The 26,987-nt window shown below is 36.3% G+C and overlaps 1 protein-coding gene across 1 annotated transcript in view; it reads right to left on the reverse strand.

Annotated features, from left to right (window-relative positions):
* Nucleotides 1-26,987, reverse strand: part of DENND1B (DENN domain containing 1B) — a 149,459-nt gene that overhangs the window by 11,956 nt on the left and 110,516 nt on the right. Inside the window, exons 15-20 of the mRNA XM_036388022.1 lie at nt 21,817-21,918; nt 17,976-18,066; nt 13,978-14,018; nt 13,088-13,156; nt 10,866-10,922; nt 9,959-10,069 (exon numbers count right to left, since the gene is read on the reverse strand). Coding sequence (XP_036243915.1) covers nt 9,959-10,069; nt 10,866-10,922; nt 13,088-13,156; nt 13,978-14,018; nt 17,976-18,066; nt 21,817-21,918 — 471 coding nt within the window. The remainder of the gene's footprint in view (nt 1-9,958; nt 10,070-10,865; nt 10,923-13,087; nt 13,157-13,977; nt 14,019-17,975; nt 18,067-21,816; nt 21,919-26,987) is intronic.

A 26,987-nucleotide genomic window follows, 5' to 3' on the forward strand; every position in this document is an offset into this window, starting at 1 on the left:
AAGAAAAAAAGGGGAAAAAAGGAAGAAAAGTTGTGTCTTTGACAAACAGGAGCTGAATAAAACTAAGTAGAATCAGTGAACAACGCAGGCATTGCCGTGACCCCTCAGAACATCAATGACCAGTAATATGGAGGTGTGTGAGTGAAAGTACGAATAATCATATAGAGAAATGTAACAGACAAGTTGATAAATCTAAAACCTCCCTCCAAAACAAGAACTCCTAGCTCCTGATGGTCAAACTCTTTGAAAAAAATATTTTTGTTACCAATTTAAATGATATGGGGTATATTATAAAATTATACAGGGAAACTTTCAACAACTAAACCAAATAAAATGGGATTTACATACAAAGAAAAAGATATGGGGGAAGGGAAGGAAAGGAAAATATCTGGCTGTAAATAACAACCTTCTCCAGCATTTACTGCTCTGTGAGCTAACCACAGATACAACAAGCAACACATGTTTTTGAATAGGTGACTTTCCTTTAGGAGCTGTAATAAAAACGACTGCAAGGGAGGGGTATGTCCAGACTACTTTGCAAAGAAAGAAAAAGAAAGAAAGAAACCCTTAATAAATTTCAAAAGGAGAGCCATAAAACTTTTTCAATGCTCCACTAGGCAAAGTGACAGAGTATGTGCACCTGCAAAAGCTGTCAGAGTCATTTAAGAAGTCCTTCCATTACTGACGTACCCTGCTGTTTGCAGTTATTTAAGCTTTTAATTTCTGTCTTTTCTGCATTTTGAAGTGTGTAACCTTTTTTATACCCCTTTATGAAAAAAGGACAGACTTCTGCTTCCTTCCTGATTAGCATTCTAATAACAACCAGACCATTTAAATTTATTACCACCAGAAATGATATGGCAACAGTCCTTTCTTGCTGCACCAGAACTTTATAAAGTCTTAATAGACTGCTGTCATGTTTATTTCTATAAAATAAAGGAACAAACTTCTTTAAAGTACCTGGTTGTTTTGCTTCTTCCAAACAGTTCTGCTTAGATATTAAATATATTACTTAATGTATTTACTTTATATCATAACAAGAACAGGGATTCAGCTTTTGCTGTTTCAAATTTCTCACATTTTCCTGCACATGGCATCTCTCATCTCGCTTGGAATGTAAGAGCTGAGCACACTTAAACACAAGCTCATGTTCTCCACAAGCTGGTGTGAGGCTATATATCCTTTTTTTATTCACCATATCCATCCTCTCTGGTTGCTGCCCTGCTTCAAAATCTCCTTCTGCAAGTAGTCTGCAGCCTATACAGACCTGATCCAATGCTGACCACTGAAATAAGGAAAATGAGCTAACAGTATAAATATAGTAGAACCAAATAAAGGGAGAGTCAGTCCTTAAACTGTTCTCTTCTTCTTGCTGGTAGCCTCACAAAATGTACTAATTTGGAATAAAAATGCCAAAATACATGAATGCTAAAGGATTTAAATGTAAGATGGTTATATTCTTGATTGGGCATGAAAGTCAATCTTTGAAATGTCAGCTTTTTATATAATGCTAGACCTTTCAGATGTCCAGCTTTTGGTAATGAGTGTGTATTGATTGATACTAAGGCAGGAAGTTTAACAAGGCTGCTGCTATTAATTACACTCAAAGTGAAAAACAAATAATCTTTTGATAAATGGCAGCACAAATACAATTTCACATTTACTGGCTACTCAATACATCAACACATATAAAGTTTCAAAAAAAAAGAGAAAAATATATACCATGGTTTAAAACTGTGAAGTACTGCTTCCTTTTTCTTAAAAATTTAAAGATTATTCATTCAGCATGAGAAAAAAAAGAAATAAAACCCCACTGTTATTTATGATTCAGTATTTTATTTTACCCATCCTCCTCTACAACCAAATCACAGACATAATTACGGCTCCATCCAGCAGGGAAGCAAAAGATCTTTCAATCAGACTTTCCAGTAAAGCACAACTTGTCGCCTTCCTTTCCGGTTAAACACTGTGACCTAAAGCCATGACTCACAGGAAGGTACTCCTCATTACACTCCCCCTGAGCTGAGACTGATGAAAGAAGAGGGAAAGCAGAGACAGAAAAGAAGTACAGATTCTAATCAAGAATGCTCTGATATCAGAAAACTGTCCTGGATATAAATTAAATAGATACTACCAGAAATATGTGTATGGGCACAGTGCTTTGAAATGCCAAGTACACTTTAATGCCACAGAGATCTCCAGTGACTATTGTACAGTTATAGGAAACCCTAATACCTCTGCTGAGGTAGGACTTATTATAAGTACAGATGATAAATTTGTTGAGATAGTTAGTCACAGATAGCACATGTAATTACTTTTGTTCTGAATTACTGTGGTGAAAAATGAACAAGCTCTCAGCTCCCTACCATTTATGCACACTAGACTCCTGAACCCAGGTATCATTTGAGAATTGTGTAATGCTTCTCTTCCTTTTTTACAATTAATCATGCTTCCACAAATATTTTTTCAGAATAGTTCTGTTTTGCTCCAAAACAACAAGCAACCTTCCAGTTTCCCTGCAGAATTGCAGCCCCTTTTTATCCTCAGGAAGCCTGAGGTCCCACACTGCCTAGAGTGAGGCACCAGCTCCCCACAGCCAAACCCTGCTTTTCTCAGTGGCACCGAGGATATTCTTAGCACCCCCTCCCGTTTTCAGCTGATGATGCACCGTGCCACACACCATCCTGGCTGCAGGGAGTGCACCATCCCTCCACTTTCATTGGCAACAAGCACAAGTGTTAGTCTTTTCAAATAGGATGTGGAGATTTGCAGTGCCATTTGCAACAACCAAAGCCAGCAGCTCATTTTTTTTGTGCATGATTTTAAGAATCAGATTCACCAGGCAGAATTTGCAGTTACAAGAATGGAGAAATATATCACTTATTTTCCCTTTTCTGATGGTGATTAATGTCCTAATGTCCACTCAATGATTGGATGGAAGGAAAATTACAGAATGGAGGACTCAGAGGGTCACAGTGGACAGAAGAGCAGGAAGATAAGGGAGGAATGTGTGTCAGAAAAGAAAGACTAATCAGTGTCCAAAGCCATAACAAATGTTTATATGAACAAAACCAGAAAAAGGAACATGCATTCGAGGTAATAAGAAAGTCAAAAGATGTGGGAGTAACTCAGGTGCACAGTGTGGGACTTTAGTGAACCAGGACAGTTGTAAATCCAGTTTATTTGGCTGAAATGTGCTATTTGATACAATTCCTAAGCAGATAAAAGAGAGACTACTGGTTAAATTGATCTTTTGGGTAAAATGTGCATCATACCCTTACATCAGCAGAACTGTCTCATGCTACAATCATTGCTGAGAGCACCAGTTGCTGATCACGTGTGACTTTCTCAGAGGAAAACCTATCAAAAATACATACATTAAAATGGACAATGTGGATGTGATGGTAAACACAAACACCCTACAGATCCAGACCGCAGCAGCACCAGCCCTGTCCATCAGACCAATGGACTGTGGAAGATCCTATTTGAGGGAAGTGCCATAGGAAGCTTGAAAACAGACTAATCATATTTGCAAGGAAAAACAGACTTGGAATACTGACTCTAAACACATTTCCACACTGCCTAGGATTCCAAGCAGAAGAATTACCAACGAGGAGTCCCTCCTCCTGTTTGACACCAGTAAGGGTCTTCTGCTCAACAAATAAGGGTCTTTCTCTAAAGGTGCTGTGGAATTTGGCTGGCACTTGGAGTTGGATGTTACTGATTTCAGCTATTTTTGGGCCCAAATTAGACAATTAGAAGCAAGACAGAGGCATCATCAGGATGCAATTGAGATTCTAGGTGGGCTGAGCTGCCCTTCAGTCATGCCCCTCTCTCCACTCACTGCAGAAAGAGCCTAAGGCAGCACTGCTGCTAACTGCAGCATTTCAGCAGTATCTAAAATTAGACAGGCTGAATCTGGACTCTCAGAGATGCTGAGATCCCTGCAGGAAAGGATTTTCCTGTTTCTTCTGTTTCTCCCTCCTTTTGCCTCCAGACAAACTTTTTTCATTAATTGAACTTCTTTATTCTTTTTTTTTCCATTCTTAGGAATATAGAGAGGAAGAAAATGTTAGGGAACATAGAGTATTAGAGCTGAAGATTTAGATGTAAAGTGGTGCTCTTCAAACCTTCAAGACACAGGGTTCCAACTATTGTCTGATGGCTCTCCTGGCTCCCTGATTTAGTGGAGCAAAACTCTGACTCGTGGAAGACAGAAGATACACAGCAAAAGAAAGTAAAAGATACCACTGCTAAATTAAGATGTCGATAAATTCTCCTGATGAAAAAATTAATCTGGTTATTTCAATTAAATTCTGAGGATAGAAAGGTTCACCCAGTTTGAAGATACTCTGTGAGAGAGCATTTTTCTCTGAGATTCTTCAGAGAAAGGAAACAGTGCTACACATACCAGTATAGTTCATTTGCTTGCAGAAGAAAGACCGTCTGAAAGGCTGCATTTCTATTTATTATAAAACTTAAAGAGGAGGGCTACAATAGCCAGGAGAAGTATCTACAAACTTTTTGTTTGTATAAATTTTTCTTTGAGTAGGATAAATCAGAGGTAGATATGCTGATGACTTTGCCCTGAAAAACCAAGCATTCCACAGGGTGACAAAAAATTTCAGAGCCACTTCCTGACCATTACCCCATCTATTTTTTTGTTAAATTTAATTGGAATCGAGGTAATTAGTGAAGAGATTTCTCAATTGATTTTTACAGCAAAAGGCCAAGAACGGCAGCCACATGGCTGACAGTGGTTTATGGGTGCAGAACAAACAGCACAGCTCTGGTGAGGACAGTCACTGTCCCTGTTTAGTGGGAAGCAGGGACAGGTTTCAGCAATCCTGCAATTACACCTCTGCCTGGGAGCTTCTACTCCCTGTTCCTGAAAATAGTATCATGCATGATACATAAAAGCATGTGAACACTTAATTTGCACAAAATCCAGGGGCAATTTCACTTAACACAAATAAAGGAAATACCCCTTGATTGTAAGAGGTCTCCATTGCACAGGCTTGCACAGGCAGAGGATCCCGGTGCTCTGCCACTTTGGAAAGGAACAGGAGCCACAAGAGGGCACTCTCGTAATCTGCAATTTGAATTTTGATAGCCTAGCTTTTTCATTTTTAATTAAAAGGAAATCTGACTGTTTTGCAGAATGAAGAGATCTTACTTGACACAATAAGACAAAAGATTTTTCTTCAATTTAAAGGAAGCTAATGGTAATTTCAATATTTTCACATTACACCACATTAGCTAAAGAAACAGAATTTACTGATCAACTGATGCTTACTTCAAAACTGTATTTTACAGAAGCAAAATGTGACTTACATTAAAAACTAGCTCGTACTGTTTATGACATCTTTCAATTTATAATATTTCAGTCAATGAGGGTGGAAGAAACCTCTAGCAACAGAATCAGTGTTATTTGTGGTTGGTAGTCATAGATGTGATCTCAAGCACATTGTCAGAATACAAATACAGGTAAATGTACTTAATCAGATTTATGTTTCTGAAATCACTGTGGGACTGACTGTGGATATTTTTTCTAAAAGACATTCAGTCATCTGATACAGAATATGTACATTCAGCACTACATTATCACAATTTCCTTTCTTATTTTTCAGGAAAAATAAAAACTCTTCAGAATAGCCCTCTTTTCATAATAGCCACTCTCATCACCTTTTTCAGGTTAGGAGGGTAATCAGTTACTAGAAGTCCTTTGTAGCTAATGATTATGTCATTTATTTTACTGGCCATTGTAGGGATATTGATAAATGGGGCACTCCTGAAGGTAAGGTTATTCTGAACACATCTTCCTGCCTGACACTTGCTGTGTTTGTTGAACAGATGCCAAGCACACCTACTGCAAGCTGAATTATATATTGTATAGTCTCTAGGACATTCTTCAATAAAAGTGAAAAAGCTCCATTTGCAATACTCTTTAAAAAAGGAAAGAAAGAAAAAATATAAAAAACTCTCTTCTCTTTGAGAACATCAAGAAAAAAGTTTTGTCTAACTTGATTTTTATTAAGAGTGTTTCAAAAACCTTCTTAGACACTCTATTTGGATTCTGCAAAGTCATGGTGAGTAGTTCACCTGGTATCTTCAATATAGGAACATTTAAAGCAGTGCTGAGACACAGTGATTGGTAAATCCACCCTTAGAGTCAACATGCCTATTTCCATTACAGATGGAAAGTAGTAGGTGCCTAAAAGTACAGATAGAACATACATTTTCTGAGTGACAAGGGGCACTGCTAATTTAATAACTGCAAAGGGAACTGGTAGTACTTATTTGGTATTCTGCTAATCTTCCAGAGTGTTTTATTTGCCATGAAATACATTTTGACTGTTGAGATCCTGACATGGTCTAAGCTACCCCAACACCTGATGTAATAGTAAAATTACAAAGATCATATTAATGAAATCAAACAGATCTTCCTGGCATTCAAAGCAGGATCATAATAAATATGCTCTCTTTTTAATTATATTTTAATTTGGAGCAATTTTACAAAGCTCCTATTGCATTTAGGTCCCTGTGTATCCAGAAATCTGCATTACCTGGGAGCATAACATGGCACAGAATTAAAAGAGATTATGCAAATACTGAATGCTCCATAGTCTAAAACATGCCCTGCTGTACCTTGCTCATCAACAGCTAAAGGAACTCAGTGGTTTCACTCACAAGATACTGCAAATAGAGCCTAAGCAATTTCATGCTTGCATTAACTTCTATTTCAAAAATTTTAGCTGGTGATTTCTTGTATCTTCTACATTCCTAATTAATGTAAGAGATGAAACATATCCGAGACACATTATTAGCTCTAGGCATGAAACAGTTAACAGCAGTACACATGCCAAGGTTTTAATAAGGCTTAACAATAAAAAGCTTCAATCCTCCACTTTCACTAGATTTTGTTGTTGTGGTTTTCCCTTGCTTAGGGCAATCCATCTGTTAATGTTGACTTGCAGTATAGCTAAGCTCACACATGTCTGAAGAGCCTAGAACAGCGAACCTGAGCAGGAGCAAGCTCAGATGAGCACTGCAGAGAGGGAACGGCTCGTCTGGGCACGGATTAATTGTGCGCACACGCGCACGCACGCGGGCACCAACCAGTGCACTCCGCTCCAGCTTCTAGGAAACACTTTCAAAATGCAAATTATAGGAGGGCAAGCCGAGCGCTTCAGTTTGCAATAACACATTTAATTATTTATCCTCTGGTTAGGTTTTGACAGCTATTTTAGATGCTATAATTTTTATTTTTTTTAATTTACTGCTGATTTTTCTTAAGCCTATTGCCAATCTGGAAAAGAAAAAATACAATAAAGCCACTCTGACAGCAGTGATAAAGCTTAGTAAATATTCATTGTTAAAAATGGCTCTGCACTGTGACCAGTGCTGGTATTCTCCCTGGGCCAAACTGGCTGTGTTTTCAATAAAACCAGAGAAGTATCCTTTCCCTTGAGCCCTGTTAGGCTGAGGCTGCAGTTGGAACTGTCATCCTCACACAAAAGCAGAGGGGCTGGGTATTACAAACGCAAAGCCTAATTGGGAGATCTTCATGGCTGTACCCTTGACATTTATTAAAGCCTCATCAACAAAACAGGAAATAACCATACTAATTAGCAGACCCATATACAAACTCCTGCTTGCTGGGGTAAAAGCAGACTTACTTCCTATTGTAAAGGAAACGTTCTCTCAAACCCCCAAATCCTGTTATGAACAAATTTTTAAAATTATATTTTTCAGTAAAGCAAACTTTGATATGTTAGATAACTTTTCAAAGTATGTTTTACAGCATCTCAGGTAACTCTTAATAATTAACTGTTTCCAAGAAGAGGAGAAGGAGAAGCTCAATGCATACTTCTGATAGAACATAAAATATGACACCAAATTCTTTGTATTTACAATTTTCTAAATGTTTCAGTATGGAAGAGATAGTAATAAAGTGCAGAGATGCCTCTATTTTGGAAGCAGGATGACCATTAAAAGCAATTACTCTCTCTTGTTTATTGTTTATCTAGGTTTGGGGTGGGTATTACAGTACATCAATGTAACAACCTAATCAGTATCTGGTCCTTCCTTTAAATGTGTATCAAATTGCCTAAACTCCACATTAGCACTAGCCTTATACTGATACAGCCACTGGTAAAGATAATTTTAGAGATCTGGGTGAAGAGTTTCATTTGCAGGATAAAGACTACCAGAAAAAGGATTAAATCTGGCAACAGCACACTGAATTTCACTTCTTTTAAACAGTAGATTCAGTACTAGATCAAACATGATCTCTCATACACATGCACTGTGAATACTAACATATATTCTCATTTGGATGTAAACTTTAAAATCACCACTTATTAATAAAGAATTTATGTTATCTTATTCAAACACCAAGACCAAAAATAAAAACAGAGTAGCAACAGCAGACTTATTTTTCAGAAGTCCTTTGGTTCGTTTGCTTTTGGGGAGGAAGAAAAAGAGAATTGAATGAGTGAGAGGTGAAGGAGTTCTTGGAGGGCAATCCCCACATGCCCCTTCCTGCCCACTGGCTTCATGTGATGTTTGGGACAAGATCTGGGGAGAAGACACCTTTGGTTTGGAGCAGGGCAAAACTGTGAGGCTCTCAGTTCCCAGCTTTGTTGGTAAATTCACCCCACAGAAACACACGCGTGTCCGTGTGCATACCCATCCGTTAACAACGTGTGTATGGATGCATGGAAACAAAGCCAGGCTCACATCTGCACTCCTGCCTTGCACTAGCCCTTGCAAAGCTAAAGGACAACTGGTAGAAACAGCAATGGTTACAGAATTCAGCACTGTACAGCTGGACAAACACAAAAACACAGAGAAGTTCAATTGTTCTGTCTGAACACACGTCTTCAAAAGAAATCTTTAATTGTATCAAGGTGAATTATATTCCTTTGTATCCCTAGACTCCTGTACATAACAATAGGCAGCACTACCATATCAGTGAAGCAGAAAGTCTTTGTATTATTTATAACCCTACTTAAAATAATGACTTAATACTAATGTACAATTTCACCATCATTTAGCAATCATCTGTATCAGTTCTAAATTGTATTCCAGAAACTTTGTATTTATTACTGAGAAAAACTAATTCAAAATCAAATTGATTAAATAGAAAACCCATATTTTTATTATTGCAGTACCTAGAGCAAAAAAAAAATGTTGCTAGATTGGTCGGACTGAATTTACATACTTAATTCTCATATTAGGAAGATACAGGCATTAAAAATCCACAAAACATGCAATAACAATATAACATAAAAATAAACACCTATACATTAAAGATAAGTGCATATGCAGGTAAATATTTGTAGGAGAAAAAAAGTGTTAGAAAACCTACTTTGTTTATAATTTTGAAATCAAACTGTCAAAATGAATCCGAAAACATTAAAATACGTGCCAAAGTTGAGACACTACACCTGTTACTTCAAATCTAGACTAGGAAGGATTAGAGAACAAAAGCCAAGACATTGGCACTGCATGAACTAGCTGACTTATTAACAAAATAATAAATCACAACCATCTGAGCAAGGTTAAAGGCCATATGACTGCCAAAACAATTTATTAGAAACACAAAATTAATATGCCTTAAAATAAATGAGATAGGCTTCTCAAAAAAATACATTCTGGTCTATTCATAGATATATATTAATCTTTCTCAAAACCAGTATTTAAGAATTAAATCTCAGATCCATACTTACAGATCTCCTGTTCTTTCCCCTCTCAACAGGGATGAAACACAAATAGCATTTTTTTTGTCCACACATGCAGTGTAGCAGTATTTATATAAACATAGCCTTTTAGTCACACTATCCAAACACAGGAAAATCATCTTGGAAACAGATTCACAGACACACGGCTGTAAGCAGCAAAAATTTTTTCCCTATATGTATATGAATGCAAACAGAAGTTTCAGGTGTCTTACCTGTGCCAGCCTTCGTTTTTCTGAGCTTGTTCTTTTGTCAGGATGCGATGTGTAGACAGGAACAGTCTGTACTGCACCAGCACTGCATGTTCCACACTCTTCCTCACTCTCCTATGCAACAAAACAGATTTAAACTCCTTTATTTATAATCATTATCTGCAAACATACCCTCCATATTATGCATGCAGAATGCATTCAAAATTATCTTGCCACAATCTATTACTGTCATGAAAATACCATCTGTAGTAAGAAAATCAAATTTAACTTTTCAAAACGCCAGATTACCAGCATGGTCATTTAAAAGTTGAATTGTTCAAATGTTTTTGAATTTTTTCTTAAAATAGCGTGATATGTATCCAAAAAATGGTTCCTTTTCTGCACAGAAAAATCGTACATGGAAGCAAAATTCCAAATGGGAAAAGCAGCTGCAAAATGCCTAAACCATCTACTCTGAGTTTGTGAGGTTGCTTTTGCAAAATGAAACTATTCATTCACCTTGAAACATTGCTATTGTTCATGTATCTTATGGAACTAAAACTGGACAACTGCACCTCCTGAAATACAGTGTACTGCAAGACTCTCCCTTCTCAAATTCTCAGCTTGAAGCAAAGGCTTTGATTGTGATATCAAAGCAATCAACTTTATGAAAACATACATCCTCTTAATGTATCTTTGAAGACCTCTGTTGTTCTATGATAAAATATGCAAACAATAAAGAGATTATTCAGTGGATGCATAGAATGACAGATAGTTGCCAGAGGGCTCGTTATGAAAAATGTATTGTTGAACAAAGGGCTAAGCATATTTCAAAAGTCATTAAAAACACAAATCTCGTGTGATTTGTAAAGTATAAGCTTCAAACTGTACAGGAAGCAGTGTAAGAAAGTAAATAAAGTGTCCTACATACCTTGTGTTTTAACTTACTCTTCACTTCTTTTATTCCTTGCCTCGCCTGGTTTTTTGCCTGGAGAAATAAAAGGACTTAAATTGCTCTGCAGGACACTAGCTGTAGTCACAGAACATGCCTTATGATGCCATACTTATTTTGCCTTTTTTTTAAACACCTGGTGATATAGAAAAGGGCAATAATCTTTATCACAAATTTCAAACATGCACTGCCACTGTATTTTTTTATACTCATGCTTTCTCCAAAAATTTAAGGATTTTTTTTTCAGTACATCCATGCCAGTGCTGGGAAAACATACATACTCAAAATTTCTCCATTATTACTAGGGACAGGCTATGAATGGTCATCTATATAACTCCTTTATTTGAAATGCTCCTTTTGATTTGAAAGGGTATTTTAGCAATAAAGCATGTTGAAAAATGTGAAGATTTTTAAGATGACTGCTACAGTGTTCCAGTCTGGCAACTTGCAGGGCAACATCAACCTTAAGAGAAATGAAGTGATTTCATATGCAGATGGAGGTTTTGCCCAGTGTTGCTGAACAGCACAGTGCTGCTATTTAGGGGAGAATTCTGTATGCATTAAAAGAGACAGACAAGAATCATTGTTGCATAGAAAACAGCCAAGAATATTCTTCAATACAGAAAGGAATTATCAATATGGAATACCATGTTGTTAGGCTAAAAAAAATGAGACAGAGGGGGAGAGAGAGAGAGAAGGGGGGAGAAGGAGACAAAATAAAAGATGAGGGTATAACATCAAAAACCCTAACAGAAAAAAAAGTTGTCTTTCTAAAAAAAAAATGGGAAAAAAATACAAAAGTTTTCAAGGTTGTATTGAAAATAGGAGTTTTAAAATACATTCAAGAGCATAAATATCTAAAAGCCATCTATTTTCCTGTAGTTTTTTGTACATGGAAATTCAGAAAAAAAAATTCTTGAATCAAGAGGTCATAGAGTCTTTTTGATCCTTAAATCATACATCCATAAGCTCAGTAAGAGCACGATGGGGTGCCATGTACCAGATGCTAACCTGAAAGCCACTTTAAACTTTCCAGATCCTGCTCACAGCATTTGGATGAATTTTGGAGTGCTCTGTTCTAACTCTCAGGGATGGCACCAATGAAATTACTCAAAGCTCCCAATCAGTTATGTGGCAATTAAGAAATGCATATTTCAGTCCTCTGGTAGTAGGCTACATAAAGGACAACAATGTAAGAAATTAAATAGGGTAGAAAAATGGATATCATATACATAAAGATCTTCAGAAGTTTACTGCAGTTTCCTGGCATATACAGAAGTTCACTTTGAAGAACCTTTACTATCAAGGGCATAATTATCAAAATTGAAGGCTGAACCACAGTCTAAGATAGTGCAAATGAAGAAGAATAATCTGCAGATGAACCATTTTTTAAATTATAAATGAGTCCATGAATATGAAGTATATTTAATTTATTTACCTGTTTCTTTCCACAACTGCTGTGTTTTTAAAGTGATGTAAAATTAAAAATTCTGTTTGAAAACTTTACTTAAAATACTCTAGTACACATTGATTTACTGATTTATTCAGGATTATTTATAATGCATCCAGCTAGTGAAACATTTGGAAAAGCAAAAAGGAAGCCAAAAATCTTTTCCTCTGTATTATAAAAGCAACTTTAAAACACTTCTCAGCTCATTTTTTTCTAATGCTGTTTTATCATACTGTATAATACAGAATAATCTCACATGCATCATGGGGTAGGCAGTCTTTGAAAAACAAGATCTTTTAAGATGAAAAGTGTAAGCATTAAATCCAGTTAAACATGAGCATTCCACTATCGTTTTTAAAAAGGAGCAGATGATTTGCTGCACACATTACTGATGCTTTACCACATCTCAATAGTGCAGCACTTACTGCCAAAGTGAAATTACAGCTGTGTATCAAATACCTAAATGATATTCAAATAAGCTTCCAGTGTGTATGAGGACTGAAAGAAAACCAGCACACTGATGCTTTGATAAAGTCTATTTTTATGTACAAGCTATCTAGGAGACTCTGAAACAACTCTAAATCCTACTGCTATATGAGAAAACAAATGAAGCTCAACACTTTCTACAGGCTGAAGTAGCTTTTTGCAATTTATTTATAAAATGCTTAGGTTTTTAGCATTCAGAGAGAATGAGAGATTGTCAGAAATTGCAGTATTTTGATTATTATTTATTTGAAATAGATGATCTTACAAATTTATATGCTGTTTTCACAGCCGGAGTGGCTTTGGTCATTGCTGTGTTGATCAGTGCACCGCCTTTCTGAAATACACAAAAAATGTATTTTAGTAACATTTTAACACAAGGTAAACCTTAAGACAACAGCAAGGAAAAATAAACAGTGTGCTGTGAAGAAGTAACAACCCTCCTTTGAAATGGGTAAGAGCAAGCACAGCTGTGTTTCCTCCCCAGCCTGCTGTCTGCAGCTACACAAGGGTTACAGTACGTCATTCCACAGCTGACACATTTATCAAGGCACTCCAACAGAATGATGGATTTTCAGTCTTCATTCACTGTTACCACTTCAAAATCAATTCAGAAGTTAGGCTATTTTTCATGTGTTCCTATCATATTTATTATGCAACTAAAAAAACTTTGACCTGACAGGAAGAACTATCTCATTTAATCAAACAAGAATTCTCTTAATCTAAAATAATGTATTTTATTAATGCTGCAGAATAACAAGGTTATATATATACAAGGGTCTTCTGCTAGTCAAATTGCACAAATCCATATTAACAAAATTGCTATTTACTAGAAGGGATAAGCCTCATATCAAATTGTCACACCTAATTTAGAGCCATGGAATGCAGCATGATACAGAAAGCAATGAAATCTTTGACTATACAGACATAAAAATCTTATGTATTTTGGCATTTGTTTTGTGTATGGGAATTTTTTTTAATTCTTCAATTAAAAAACTCAAATAATTTTTGCAAATACTATGACTTGGTATTTCTTACAGAATGTACTTATGTCTTTCTCACAAATGAACAAACTTTTACCATTACACAGAAGTAGGGGAAAAGGACTGAGACCTAAAGGACAAGGTGGCCAGTATAATTACTCAACCAAGTTTATACCTTCACTGTATGCATCCACTGCTGATAAGATCTTGAATTTCCTGAAAGAGAAATGTGAAATTAACACAATCAAACATATATTCAACATTTTTAATGTTGAATGTATATTGCAACCCTCTCCATTATCAGAATAAAAAAATGTACTTAGAGGATTACTTATTCAATTAATTCTTTCCAGATAGACATGGAATGCAAAGATAAGAGTGTGTGTACACTAAGAAAGAAACTCAGGAATCTCTTATTGCTTGTTTTCTGTTTCCTTTGTAAAAGCTTATGTATTCACCATACAGTTTTTTATTCCAATTAAGGTAAAATTGAAATTAAAACGATGATAATGTAACATGCTTTTAGGAAGTATAAGAAGAAAAACACTAACTCAAAGAATAATGTATTAATTGCATTCAAGCATAATGATCCCTCTGGGCAAACTTTCAAACACAACAATGACATGGACTCCAGAAGGTACCATACCAAAGTAGGAACATGAGGAAAGTCTAACAACTGTAAATTCTTGTGCAGAAAAAAATCCTTTTAAATTATTAACTGTATCTATTTTCTTTCAGAAAGGAAAACCTCTAAAGGCAAGTGAGAGTTACTGAGTTCTGTGGGACCATCGAGGACTAAACTTGCCACAAAGGAGCACATTAAATTCTACTTGATGAAGAAGTCAATGCTACTTCCCAAAGGTGCTTCAGCTGAACAACAAGATTAGGTCCATGATCCCTGAGAAACTTTTAGAGTATACCAGTCACTGGAATACTCCAGTACTGAGAGCTGCTACTGACCCCATACACAACATTCACCTTGAAAAGAACACTCCAGCTTCAAACAGAGTTTGACCACGTTGAAAGGACCATACTGATGTAACCTTACAGACTTTTAACAGCTTCCAAACTCCTCAAGTGTTCCAATATTCCACTAACCAAGGTGTGGCTAGAATTATTCCAATGGCTAATGAAAGCCAAACACACTCCTAGAACATTTCTGAGAACTAACTGGATCATTGGAAAAGGTATTCCCAGTTTTCAAGATGAGGTGAAGAAACATGAACTCTTTAGGCTCATAATGGGTACTTGAACCCATTCCACTCAATTTTTACAAGCAATTTTGAGACAGCCAGACTCTCAGGAATGATGGCACAAGTGGAAGCAGTGCTTGCTTAGAGAGTAGGGACCCTCATGATCATTTTGATTCCATTCAGAATGGCAAAGAGCAACCTAAAGCAGAAACAACTCATTTCTCACTTCTTTGATGTGGCTCCCTAGAATTGCCAGGGAAGGAAGCACATAAATTACATGTACAAGGTGAAATCTAACCACCACTGGGGTGTTAAGGATATTGCATGAACCATAAATGCTTTCTTTAACATGGTATTTCATCGCTTCAATTCTTGTCAACAATGTTCATGTATCACCTTTCTTGAGGTGTCCTTAACTCTTTCTACAGCTGAGCTTTCTCTGTCACAACCTGACTTAAACAATTAATAGAAACAATAAATGGGATCAGAGCAAATGACCAAGTTTAATGTTCATCTAGTCATGTAGTGACTCTTCAGGGATGATAATCAGAAAACAGATACTTATCTACAGACAACCATGGTAACATTGCATTCCCTCAGCTAGAGCTGAACCTCCTGAAACCCTAGCAAAAAAAGTCTGAATCCTTAAAACAAATTACCATTACAAGGGAGTTTGAAATGTTGGGGGTTTTTTTTCAGTTTTCCTTCTATTAGCACCAATGATATTAGACCAATAAAAAAAAAGGCTGATGTGGTAAAATTAATGTAATTAAAATTAATTAACATATTCTACAAGAAAACTGAGTGTTAAATCAATCCATCACTATATTCTTGTATTGAAAAGCTCTTGAGAACTATACTTCTATAGAAAAAAAAATAAGAGAAAATAAAACTTCAATTATAAAAAGTGCAACTGTAATGAAGATGCCTCACAAGTTTATTTTCAGATGCAGATACAGAAATAAGTTTTGATCACTTTTTTCATTGTTTGTTTAAGGAAAATCATTTAAAAAAAGAAATTTAAGATTTATTCTTCAATTTTTTTTCTGGTTTAGTTAAACTTGCATATGTGGACAAATGCAAATTTAGAAAGAGATTACTTAAAGAAACACTTTCCATTTGAATTTGATTCAGTAGTTTTTAAATTATACTGTCTACACTAAGAATGTGTTCACCTGTCCTTTTAACAGCTTGGAGCTAACAGTAACTTTCTGTGACTTTTCTGAAATCTGGGTTTCACCTGTTTTTTTCAAACCCTGGGCTTCCTGCTGAAGCTGACAGGAGTTAAGTTTGCAAAGAGATCATAGTTCTATCCCATTAGCGTCACAAAATGTCACCTTCAATTGCACACATATTGTTAGCCCTGCACTTCATAACAATAATGAGACAGCAGTTATGTAAATACTGAGTATGTGCCCTAAGCAATTTGTCCACAGCCTGGCACTATCAGCTTGTCTGACTTGAAAAGCACACGGGCAGTGCAAGGCAGCCCAGCGCCGCCAGCAGAGCTGAGCGGTCCCTCCTGAACAGAGCCAGGTGAGACACAGTTCACAGCCTGCCAGAGCACAGCCAAGAAACAAGCTTTATCTAACTTCCACTGCAGTTTTATTGCAGCCTCCTGACCCCTAACTGCAGTCAGCAAACGAGCTCTGAATACTGACATCACTTATCTGAATAATGGATGCTCAAAGTCTCAAATCTGCTTGCAGGGTGGCATAACTTACCCTAAAATGGCAGGGAAGAAGTAAATCTCTGTAAAACTAACCACAATTTGATCAAGGAACAAAACCTCAAATTATGTGCTAGATCCTAGCAAAGACACAGAAGGCAGAAGAAGGCAGTGAAAATCTTGAACAAAAGAAAATATGCACTTTGAGAATAAAAAAGTTATTTTTTATGAGGTGCAGATGGCTCTGCAGCACTTGATAGTTTCTCTGTGGGGGCCAAATCCTCCCGTCAATGTGTCCCATTCAAGGACCGTCTTGCAAAGGAAGTCCATCCAAAGCTGCCATCTGCACCTCAGTGGAGTTGCTCAAATCACATAACCTCCATCTACTGAGGAAGCTTCTCCACAACTTTCAAGGTTGACCATAAAATAGTATTTGTACAGTCATGCATATATTGATCCCATCTTTTGATACCATCTCTTACACCTGGGCTGGTTTTGGCAGCAGTAGAGTGAGCAGCTGTGTGGTGCTGGGTTTAAAACATGACAATATGTAATATAACAATACACCTGTCCTAAATGTTTAACAGGAAACCATTCCATAATCCTGTAAAAATCAGCACTGCATTCAGGATGCACTCCTCCACATGGGTTAGCTGATGTGAAAAGTGTTGTAACAATTGTCAGTGAACACAACTGAGGCAAACATGAGGAATTACATTTTTGTTTACAAAGAAGATAAATTTCCATGTCCCTTCTCAGATCATATATAAAAGTAAAAAAAACTTCCACTTTTTTTAGAGTAACACATTCATTGTAGAAAGCAGGTTTCCCTTAACATTCAGGACATCACTGTCATTTCTACACTGCAGGTATAAGTAGATATGAAAAAATGAAGCATTTATGGAAAACATAATTATCTAGAAGTTAAGCAGTACAAATGTCAAAATTATTTTGAAAATTCAGTTTACACTGAATGCATCATATTTGTAAATACACAGTTAAAAATGTAAAAACTATAGTGATATCTCATCCTATACTGAAGTATAAATATTACTTTACAGGATTAAACACACATACCTAATATTACACACGTATCTAATATCACATATTTAATGCACTGGTGTAACTAGATACATAATAATGTGTATCCCAGCAGTGATTTGTTAAAGGCTAAAACCTTTCCAAGAATGAAGGGAACAATAGAACAGTAAAAAGATCAATGACATCTAAGACTTACAAAACATCATGAGGACATCATGTCAAACAGTTCCCAAAGAAGTGCCAATGAGTACTCCCAAATTAATTCTGTACCTCCACAAAAGCCTCCTGCTGTGATTTCTTCTTCAAAAACATCAGAGAATCCTCTTCCTGCATTTAATTTTGATAGCCGACCATCAATAAACTGGAGGTGGAAAAAAAAGGGTCACATACACTACACTTTGTTGTCTCTTCTCTTGCTTCACAGTGTTAGAGTTTTAAATGTGTCCATTATAATGCAATCTGTATGTTCAACACCATATATGCCTTAAGGATAATACACTGCTCTCTGATGGACTTCACATCTTTACACAGGAGCAGGTGTTTTCTTTATTTTTCTAATGGCAAGAAAAGAATTTATTTCCTTACTTAATAGTAACTCTGGATTTTTTATCATAATCATATAAAGGTCACCAAGCCATTCCCTGGTCCTGCTGTGAAATCATGGGTGTTTTTAAGCACTAACCCTTATTTAGGTGCATCTACAGATGCATATTCCAACAGCTATCCTCATGTAGAGGTTTCAGCTGCAAGACCACATGAATTTGCAGCTACAAATAAGTGCACATACATAGGTGAAATGATCCAAATGTGTCAGAAAAAGTCAAAATTAGAAAATTAATGATTAAACCACTCAGAAGGGATGAATACATTCTTTTCAAGAATTACCAGGCTTCAAGGAAGTAGAACAAGCACATTCCTATAGATTTAAAATTCTTTCAAGCCCTCCCTTTTTGTTTTGGAAAGGCTAACTCAAGTCTGACAGATAAAGTGAGAAAGCAATTTTCCAATTATACACTACATCTTCTAGCAAGAATTATGAGTTATTCACTGGTACTAAACAGTACATAGGAATGAACCAGAATTAATTATTTGGCTGCATCATTTTTATGACTGATTATCCAAACAGTGTCAGTGACAATCTGATGCTTGCCAATGAACAGACTAGTGACATGAAAAAAACAACTTTCTCAGAGTACAGAAATTCCAGAAGCAAGAATAAGGTAAGCATGAAGATATTTCTCTCTTCCTTGTCAAAATTCCTTCTTATTTTTTCATTTTACTCCAAGCTGGCCTTTTTCCAAATAGGCTGGTTCATGGTCAGACCACTGTGGGATCACTGGATTATTTCACAGTAAGAAAATGAGATAAGAGCACCTTTAGCTACTGCTGTGAAAAAAGCCCCCCAAAACCAGCAACCTCCACTCCCAACCTTTCCTTTGAACTGTACCACATTATCTCTTTGGGGAAAGTTATGAATTCATTCCATACTATAAACTAGCCTAAGATTTATGAACATACTCATCATCTGCTAAAATCCTATCAACAGAAGGCTGAGACATTGACTGAACATGAGAGGGTCACACCAATTGAGTATTTAATGTAAATACTGACAAAGAGAACTGTTAGCAAAAAGATACTGGAGACATTATTTAAAAGAAATGATAAGTGTTAGTAGTGGTGGTAGTAGTAGTAGTTGGTACTTTTGAGTAATTTACTGTTAATGGTTGCACTTAAACTGCTACATGAAAAGAATAGCATGTGGAATTACACATAAAATTTATGGGTTTTCTCTTTCCATTTTTCAAACCCACACCCTTCAAACCTACAGACTGAAAAATCAGGGCCTGCTCTTCCAAGAAATATATTCACTTTGAGATCCAAAGAACCCTTGGATGACTACCTCTTTCAATGAAAAACTAGCAATTTTGTTACCCTTGGATTTTAAGGTGACTAAAGACATTATCCTCAACTGATTTTGAGTTCTAAAACCAAAAGAGAGACTACATATATTCAGAATATCCAAGTAATTTTATCAACTTTAAAACCAAAAGGTTTTTAGAAGCAAAGAAAACATCATAAATGTGATTTCCACAAAATAACAGCACATATCTCACAAAAGAGCTCAGGTCATAAAGATGGTAAATGAAATTTGAATTACTAACAATTTTCAAAGGCTTCTGATTTCTGCATCCATTAATTATTTTTCTAAGTAACACTTTCTAACATGTTAGGAAAAAAAATCCCAACAAACATTGCAGATTACCTTGCTGATACAAGTACACTATTTAAGGAGATAGTCTGGCATTAGGCTTCATTCTAAGAATGAATTCATATTTTCCCAGGACACTCATGAGAACTATTTGACACATTAGATATAATTATTAATTACTTATGTTTGCAGCTTGAGACAAAGGTTAGTTACCTTCCATGATAGCCAAACTAAAGGGACAAAGGAGGGATTTCATAGAACAGCACAAATAAAGCTCACTTGTCAATTATGGCAAAACGGGTGTATTTAAAGTACCAATTTTCTGCTTGGTCTAGGTTTAAGGCTGCCCCTAAGAACTATTTTCTATTAAAAGACTTTCAGAGCAGAGTAAAATACAGTTTGGTCTCTTTGAATACAAACAACTTTGAAAACAGCTCATTTGTGAGTGGGAAAAACTGGAGAAGATGCAGCTGGGCTGAGGATTAACTGAATAAGTAGGAGTAACCTTTGCAACAAGAACCAGAGGAATAAAAAAAAAACTACTACTACTATTAAACCACACACATCATCAAAATTGTTACTATTTCCTAATCCTCTATTAGTTCCTTCAATTGAAATAAAATTAAAACAAGCTATAAACAAATTGTAAACTGATTCTGTTTATTTGAACACATGAAAGTGTAATGGGTAAGTACAGAGCCAGCCCATTCATGGTAGCTGAAGGTTGTTTCAGTACTGCCAGTGTGATAATGTTTTAGAAACATTGCTTGTAAGCAGCTTTTTATTAAGAAAATTTCATGCTACCTTATTGCACAGAGTAAACCACACTTCAATCAGTTACTTCTTCCCATTTCAATCCAGTCAACCAGACTTCAAAAGGTTTCAGATTTCTTATTGCTTATTTTATACAACCACAGTAAAATTGAAGGAGCCCCATTTTGTGATCACGTTTTCAGGGGGCTTGTATAAAATACCATCCTCAGCCAAATCTTTACAATAGACACTAACCTCTGATTAACACCAAATGCTTTTTAAAAATTAGAAGATTCTACATATAATAGACTTCCCTAATCTATCATGGTTGTTTATCTTCAAAGAAGTCCCCCTGATTATTTAAACATGAGCTCTTGCGTATTAATTATTCCAGGCATTTGCAGACACATATATATTTTCATGAATCTTCTGATTTCATTCACATTTTCCTTGATTTTCATAAAAGTCCAATGATAAGTTTAACACCTTTTTCATGCAATGGGGTCAACTGATGAAAAGAGAGAAGAGTTACAGAATAAAATCAAAGAACAAAATCCATTTCAAAGACTGTAATGAAACTACAACTGAGCTGTGCCCAGATATTCAACAATTAGTCCTCTATTAATTCAAATTCTGCTTTAAGAGATCAGCTAGAATACTGTTCAGGCCACCCCTATAGCTCAGGTTTGTGAGATTCTCTGTGTGCATATTTCAAAAAGCCCAGCAAACAAAACTGCAGTTGCAGGATGAATCCAGTTTTTAAATTAAGACCAGTGAATTCCAATTTAAGTTAAGCACTCTGCTGTTCAGGCACTTTGGGCATGAACCAAGAGAGCTGAAAACAAAGTTCAACCATCAAGCTGGGAGATTCCTGATTTTTCTTGTTTAGTTGGGTTGCTGACTGGCTCTGAAGAGATGCTGCACTGGCTCTGCACCCTGGGGTTATTTTTTTGTTCAGTTTCACCACCACTCCTTTGAACTATAACTGCAGACATAAAAATACAACAAATCTGGGATGACTGTACCCAAAGTACTTGTATTTAGATTTCAGCCCTGACTTTTGTAGGCTGACAGAAAGGAAAATGTATTTTAACACAGATCTGTTTTAAGAGAAAATCCTTAAATATGGGCCATTTACACTCTTTATACCTGTTTAAACAGTTGAAGATTAACAGCTGTTTCCAGGAACTGCTTCGTTGTACTGGAACGATGCTTCACAAAACTATTCTCACAAAAAGTTATAGGCTCTCCCTAAAAAAACCAAACAGGAAAAGTTAGGATGGTGAGCGTACATATATACTGTAATTCAGTCCAAAAATATGTGTCTGCATCAAATTAATTATATATTTATTCTACCAAGACATGAGAAGATTGATAAATATATTGCTGATTTAACAGGAAATGATTGAAACACACATCTATTTTATTTTTACACAAAACAAAGGCTACAAACTGAAACATGGTAATGAAAAAGGTCTGAACATTAACACTTAAACAATAAAACATATTCTCCCACATGGGAAAAGTGCAGAACCCTTGGATGATGAAAGAAGATAAACAAGTATTCATTGAAAAGTCAGGCCCTGTTGCAAAAAAATGAAAACAACACTCATTGAAAGAAAGAGATGCTATTGAGAATCTTCATAAACAATCAAATTCTTCCCTCTGTTATTCCCTAATTTCATTTAAAATTTGCTGTTTTCAGTGTGCACAGAGCACTGCATGCTCCTCCACTGAGGAGCATTTCTCCAGTTTTGTTATTCTTGTCCATACTTTGTGATAGAAGCTGTCTGGCATAACTGGACAAGTAATTATGAAGTTTGTGTGGCAGTGAAGGTACACAATCAGATTTCACTGTAAAGCTGAAAGGCCTCTCACCCAAGTTTACAAAACCAAAATGATTACCAGGCTAGCAACAATTATCAAAGATCTCAAAGACACAAAACTTGGAATGCCACAGAGTGCCCCACCCAAATCTACCATTTGAAATTTTACTACCCAGAAGCTACATCTCCAGTGCAGTCCCACAACAGAATAAAAGATACCTCAGCCACTCAAGAAAGGCAGCTGCTACAATGATCTTCACAACAGCTCCAGCCACTTTAAAGACAAATTTAACGGCCATGATCACCCCAGCTTTGTGCTCCTAGCCCTGTTTAGCTCCAATGGTACATGGCACTCCTGCATTTGCCCATCATTCCAGCTGACTGCAGGGAGCTCCTTCCAGAGTGTCACCAAGCACTTTCTCCAGGAGACTTAGCTGAGTTTTCTGGAGCAGCTGTAAATAATTTTCAACTGTTCCTTACACCTTGTTTTTAAATGGCTCAAGTGTGACCTAAGGCAATGTTGCAGTAAAACCACTGTGATGTAATTTTAAAATCTATTCTTATACTATCAAAAACTTCCCTTTTCCCAAATCTTTCTTTTCTTTCCAACTCAGCAAAGTATTTAAGTACAACAACAAGTCTTGCATCCTTACTTCTTTATGGAAGCTCTGATTTTAAAAAAGTTCTCTCACTGGAAGAACTTGAGTCTTAGATTTGCACAATCACTGCCCTGTCCCAGGGTAGCTGAGTGCTCTGAAACACAAACCCAGCTCAGTACAATACACAGCACTGTGTTCATCAAATCTCCAGAAGCATTCAAGTTATTCCCCCAACTCATCCCAAAATAGCTGATGAACATTGTACACATGCAGGGCATGCTGGATCTGCCAAACAGCCTGAAATATTCGTGGTACTTTAAATGGCACTGCCTTCCTGACCCACTTTGCATTAGATATTTATTCTTGAGCTCCTAAAGACTCTTGTCTTAAGAAGATGACCCCAAGCTACTTAGCAAATCAAAGTGCATCAAAACAAATGGAACAGTCACATGGTGGTATAAGACATAGTGCTCCTGAGGGCAGACTCTCTTCTCAGTTCTGTTGCTCTTCCAAGAAATTTCAAGGCAGCAAATTAAAAGAACTCCCTATATATACATACGCACGCACACACACATATATCATATTTATTTAATTATTTGATGTTGTTACACAAAGGAAGCACTTCTGGAAATACAGAGGCTTTATAGGAGTGCAGCTCTGACTAGATGATGGCTCAGGACACGCATTAAATTTAGGTATAAAGAGAGAAAATATTTTCAAAATAAACTATTTAATAAAATAAAAACTAAGCTATGCTTCCCTGTGCCAGTCTCCCAGTTCTCCTGGGATAGATGAAAAAGGAGAGGTTATCTCCCTACAGGAGAGAAAACAGGCACGCTGGCTCTGCCCTTTCACACCAGCCAGGGAAAAGAGAGCAGCCAGCCAGTTCTCCTGATGGCACTACTTGTGGTGGAGCCTTCTAAGAGAACACCAGGAAACGATAGTTCAACACTCCTTTTTAGTGCATGGCTGTAATATTTTCCCAAATACTTTCCTTTAGTCACTGAATGTTTCAGATACCTAGTAAGAATGCATGCACTGGTGCATCTGTTCCCTTATCAGTACAGCTCAGACACAGAACAACCAAAGCTATTTCTTTGTTGAAAATTCATTTAATTCTATAAGGAGTTCACATCCAAAGGTCATACATATTATTTCAACGTGCTGACTGTGAGACTAATTTAAAAATTTGAGGAGGTTTAAAGCTCCTACCTGTTCAGCACATGAAAATGAGAAAATCTGTTGAAACCTGCAGAAATTCCACATGGAAGCTTTCTCAGGGTATCTGTGGTAACTTTAATGAAATTGCATTAAATAACACAATTAACTCCTAGCTCTTTTATTTGTTCAAGGTTCTCACCAACAAAATTGTTTTCCAAATCTTCAAGATTGTTACTGCAAACACAAAGTCTTTTGAAGTGCTATTTAACAAGTGAATTATTGAATTACTATAAACAAAACCAGCTCTCAATGTTTTCATACATAAAGCTTGTACCATTCCTGTTTCAGCAAATAGAGCTGACTACCTTTAGAAAGAGAGTTTTGGAGGAATGCTGCACTGATATTTAACTGCTCAGCCATCAGCTGGCCCCTGTTGTATTGATCTACAATGTACTTTCAAAACAAGTTCGATCTAAGCCCAGTGGGGATTCTGTACTGAAAAGTAGACAGCTAATACTCACACCAAACAATCTATGCCCAAACATGATATCTGTCCTTCTAACAACAGTTGCTATAGAATTTTCTTCCCCTTTCATAGCTTGCCACACACAGCAGGAATTTCTGAGTCTAAGCTACATTCACATTTTAAGCAAGCTATTTATATAGACCTCAATGGAACATGAAAACTGAGCTAAACCAGTGTGATCATTTTAAAGGAATGAAAACCCCTAGATTAGAAGGTGTGTTTGTGCTTTCTAAATCTAGTGGTATTACTTGAACAAGAAGTAAAAATACTTTTTTATTGCAGAAAACATTGCCTCACTCTAGCATGACTCATCCCAACTATTAATTCTACAGTAACAATTAATAAAATTTCATTTTGATATTAAAATTCCTCTTCTTAAAAATTTCTGTCAGAACATTCAGACATAATGGCCGAGGGGTAACTGAGCATGTGCTGTGATTCTTCTCAGGAAGGTACCATTTACAAACAAATTTTTCCAAAATTTGTAAATTTCTTGCAATCAGCCAAAAAACCCAACAAGATTCAGGTACACTGATATTTCTTATTTTAGGTATAGTTAAACTATACCTAAAACCAACTCCTATTAGCACAGTATCTACATTCAAAAAAGGACCAATAACAGTCCTTGACACAAAAAAAAAAATTATGGTTTTCAGCATGTAAAATAGAATTCTTATAGAAATCAAATAACAAAGGGTGGTTCTGGATTTAAACACCAATGATGTTCTGCCATTTCATTACTGTATGCTGCTGTACTTTTTCTATCTAACTCTTGGGGGAAAAGGTAAACAAGTCAATCCCCCATTGCAAGAGATATCTGCAATTTTGAAACTCAATTATAATCATTTACTATCTCCTCACCCTCAAATAATTCAAGTGCATTCTGAATCTCAATTTTTTTTTCCAATATAAATTTTATTTATTTTCTTATATTATTCTGATTCATTGTAATTGAATACAACATCTGTTGGACAGCTGATGTCACTGCTTGTCAGTACTGGCCCAAAGCATCCAGTTAACAATCAATTAAAGAGAGGTCTGACAGGCTGTGCCATCTTCACCATGAAGGTAATCCTGGTTATCCTATTCCCCCCCTGAACTCCTACTGCTGAGCATTCCAGAGCAAGCCAGCAGCCTTTGCTCTTCATTTCATTTCTGATGAGTGATGTTACAGCCATCACAACTTGAAACCAAGCTGTTCTGGGTTTATTTCTTTTAACATCCAGAGCTTCAAGGCCTTTATCCCCAAAAGAAGGGAAATTATTCTCTATCATTCAAATATCGTTATATTCAATCTTTTTCTACTCCTTCTCTGTTCTCTTATCTACCATTCCCTCTCCAGACATAGACTGGGACAGACAATAGAATTCTTTTAAAGAATTCTTTATGTCACATATTATTTTATTAACTGACCATATTGCATATGATTAATGAAAAACATGTACTAGCTTTTGCCTTCATCTGCCCATGGACATGCAGGAAGAACGTGTAAAGTAAAATAGCTGGGAAAAACACAACATCACACAACCCTGATAACAAAATGACACAAACTTCACAAGTGCCCTATTTGTGTCTATGTCCCACCTATGCCCTCAATTCTGAAACATGGAACATGCAGCATTATCCAGGAGAAATCCCCAAAAGCTGGACTACTCAAAGAAATTAGGAGCAACACAAGGTTCAAGGCCAAGTTGTGAGCACTCAAAGTAAACAATGTCTCAAAATGGATTGCAGTCCTTATGTGAAGGAGACCATATACAAAACTATTATAATTCACCATTCCATTGATAATACTTTTTTCTGGATTATTTTTAGGTCATTTACAAATGACACTAAAGAAATTTTTTCAATCATCCCCACAAACCACGTGTGAGATGGATTCCTTCTGGATTAAACTAAAGCAGAGTTCCAGCTACTCATGGGTATTCAGCATTCAACACCAGACTAGAACCAGAACCCCAGTGAAGGCAGAAATGCACACTGTGAGAATGTCAGGTCCTTAGCACTAGCTGGGCTGCTTTGCTCTACAGATCCACTCCTATTACACAATATTTGCTAATGTAAAGTGTAGCATATTAAAAAGTACTCTTAACAGTTATATCAATGTGACAGGTTAATTTAGTAATGATTAAATCAGAAAAACCAGCTATTTCTTCTTTTCTTTTACTGGATTAAGTGTTTCATTATCATTTAATATGCACAAAAAAT

Source organism: Molothrus ater, chromosome 9, assembly GCF_012460135.2.
Source record: "Molothrus ater isolate BHLD 08-10-18 breed brown headed cowbird chromosome 9, BPBGC_Mater_1.1, whole genome shotgun sequence".
Lineage (NCBI taxonomy): Eukaryota > Metazoa > Chordata > Aves > Passeriformes > Icteridae > Molothrus > Molothrus ater.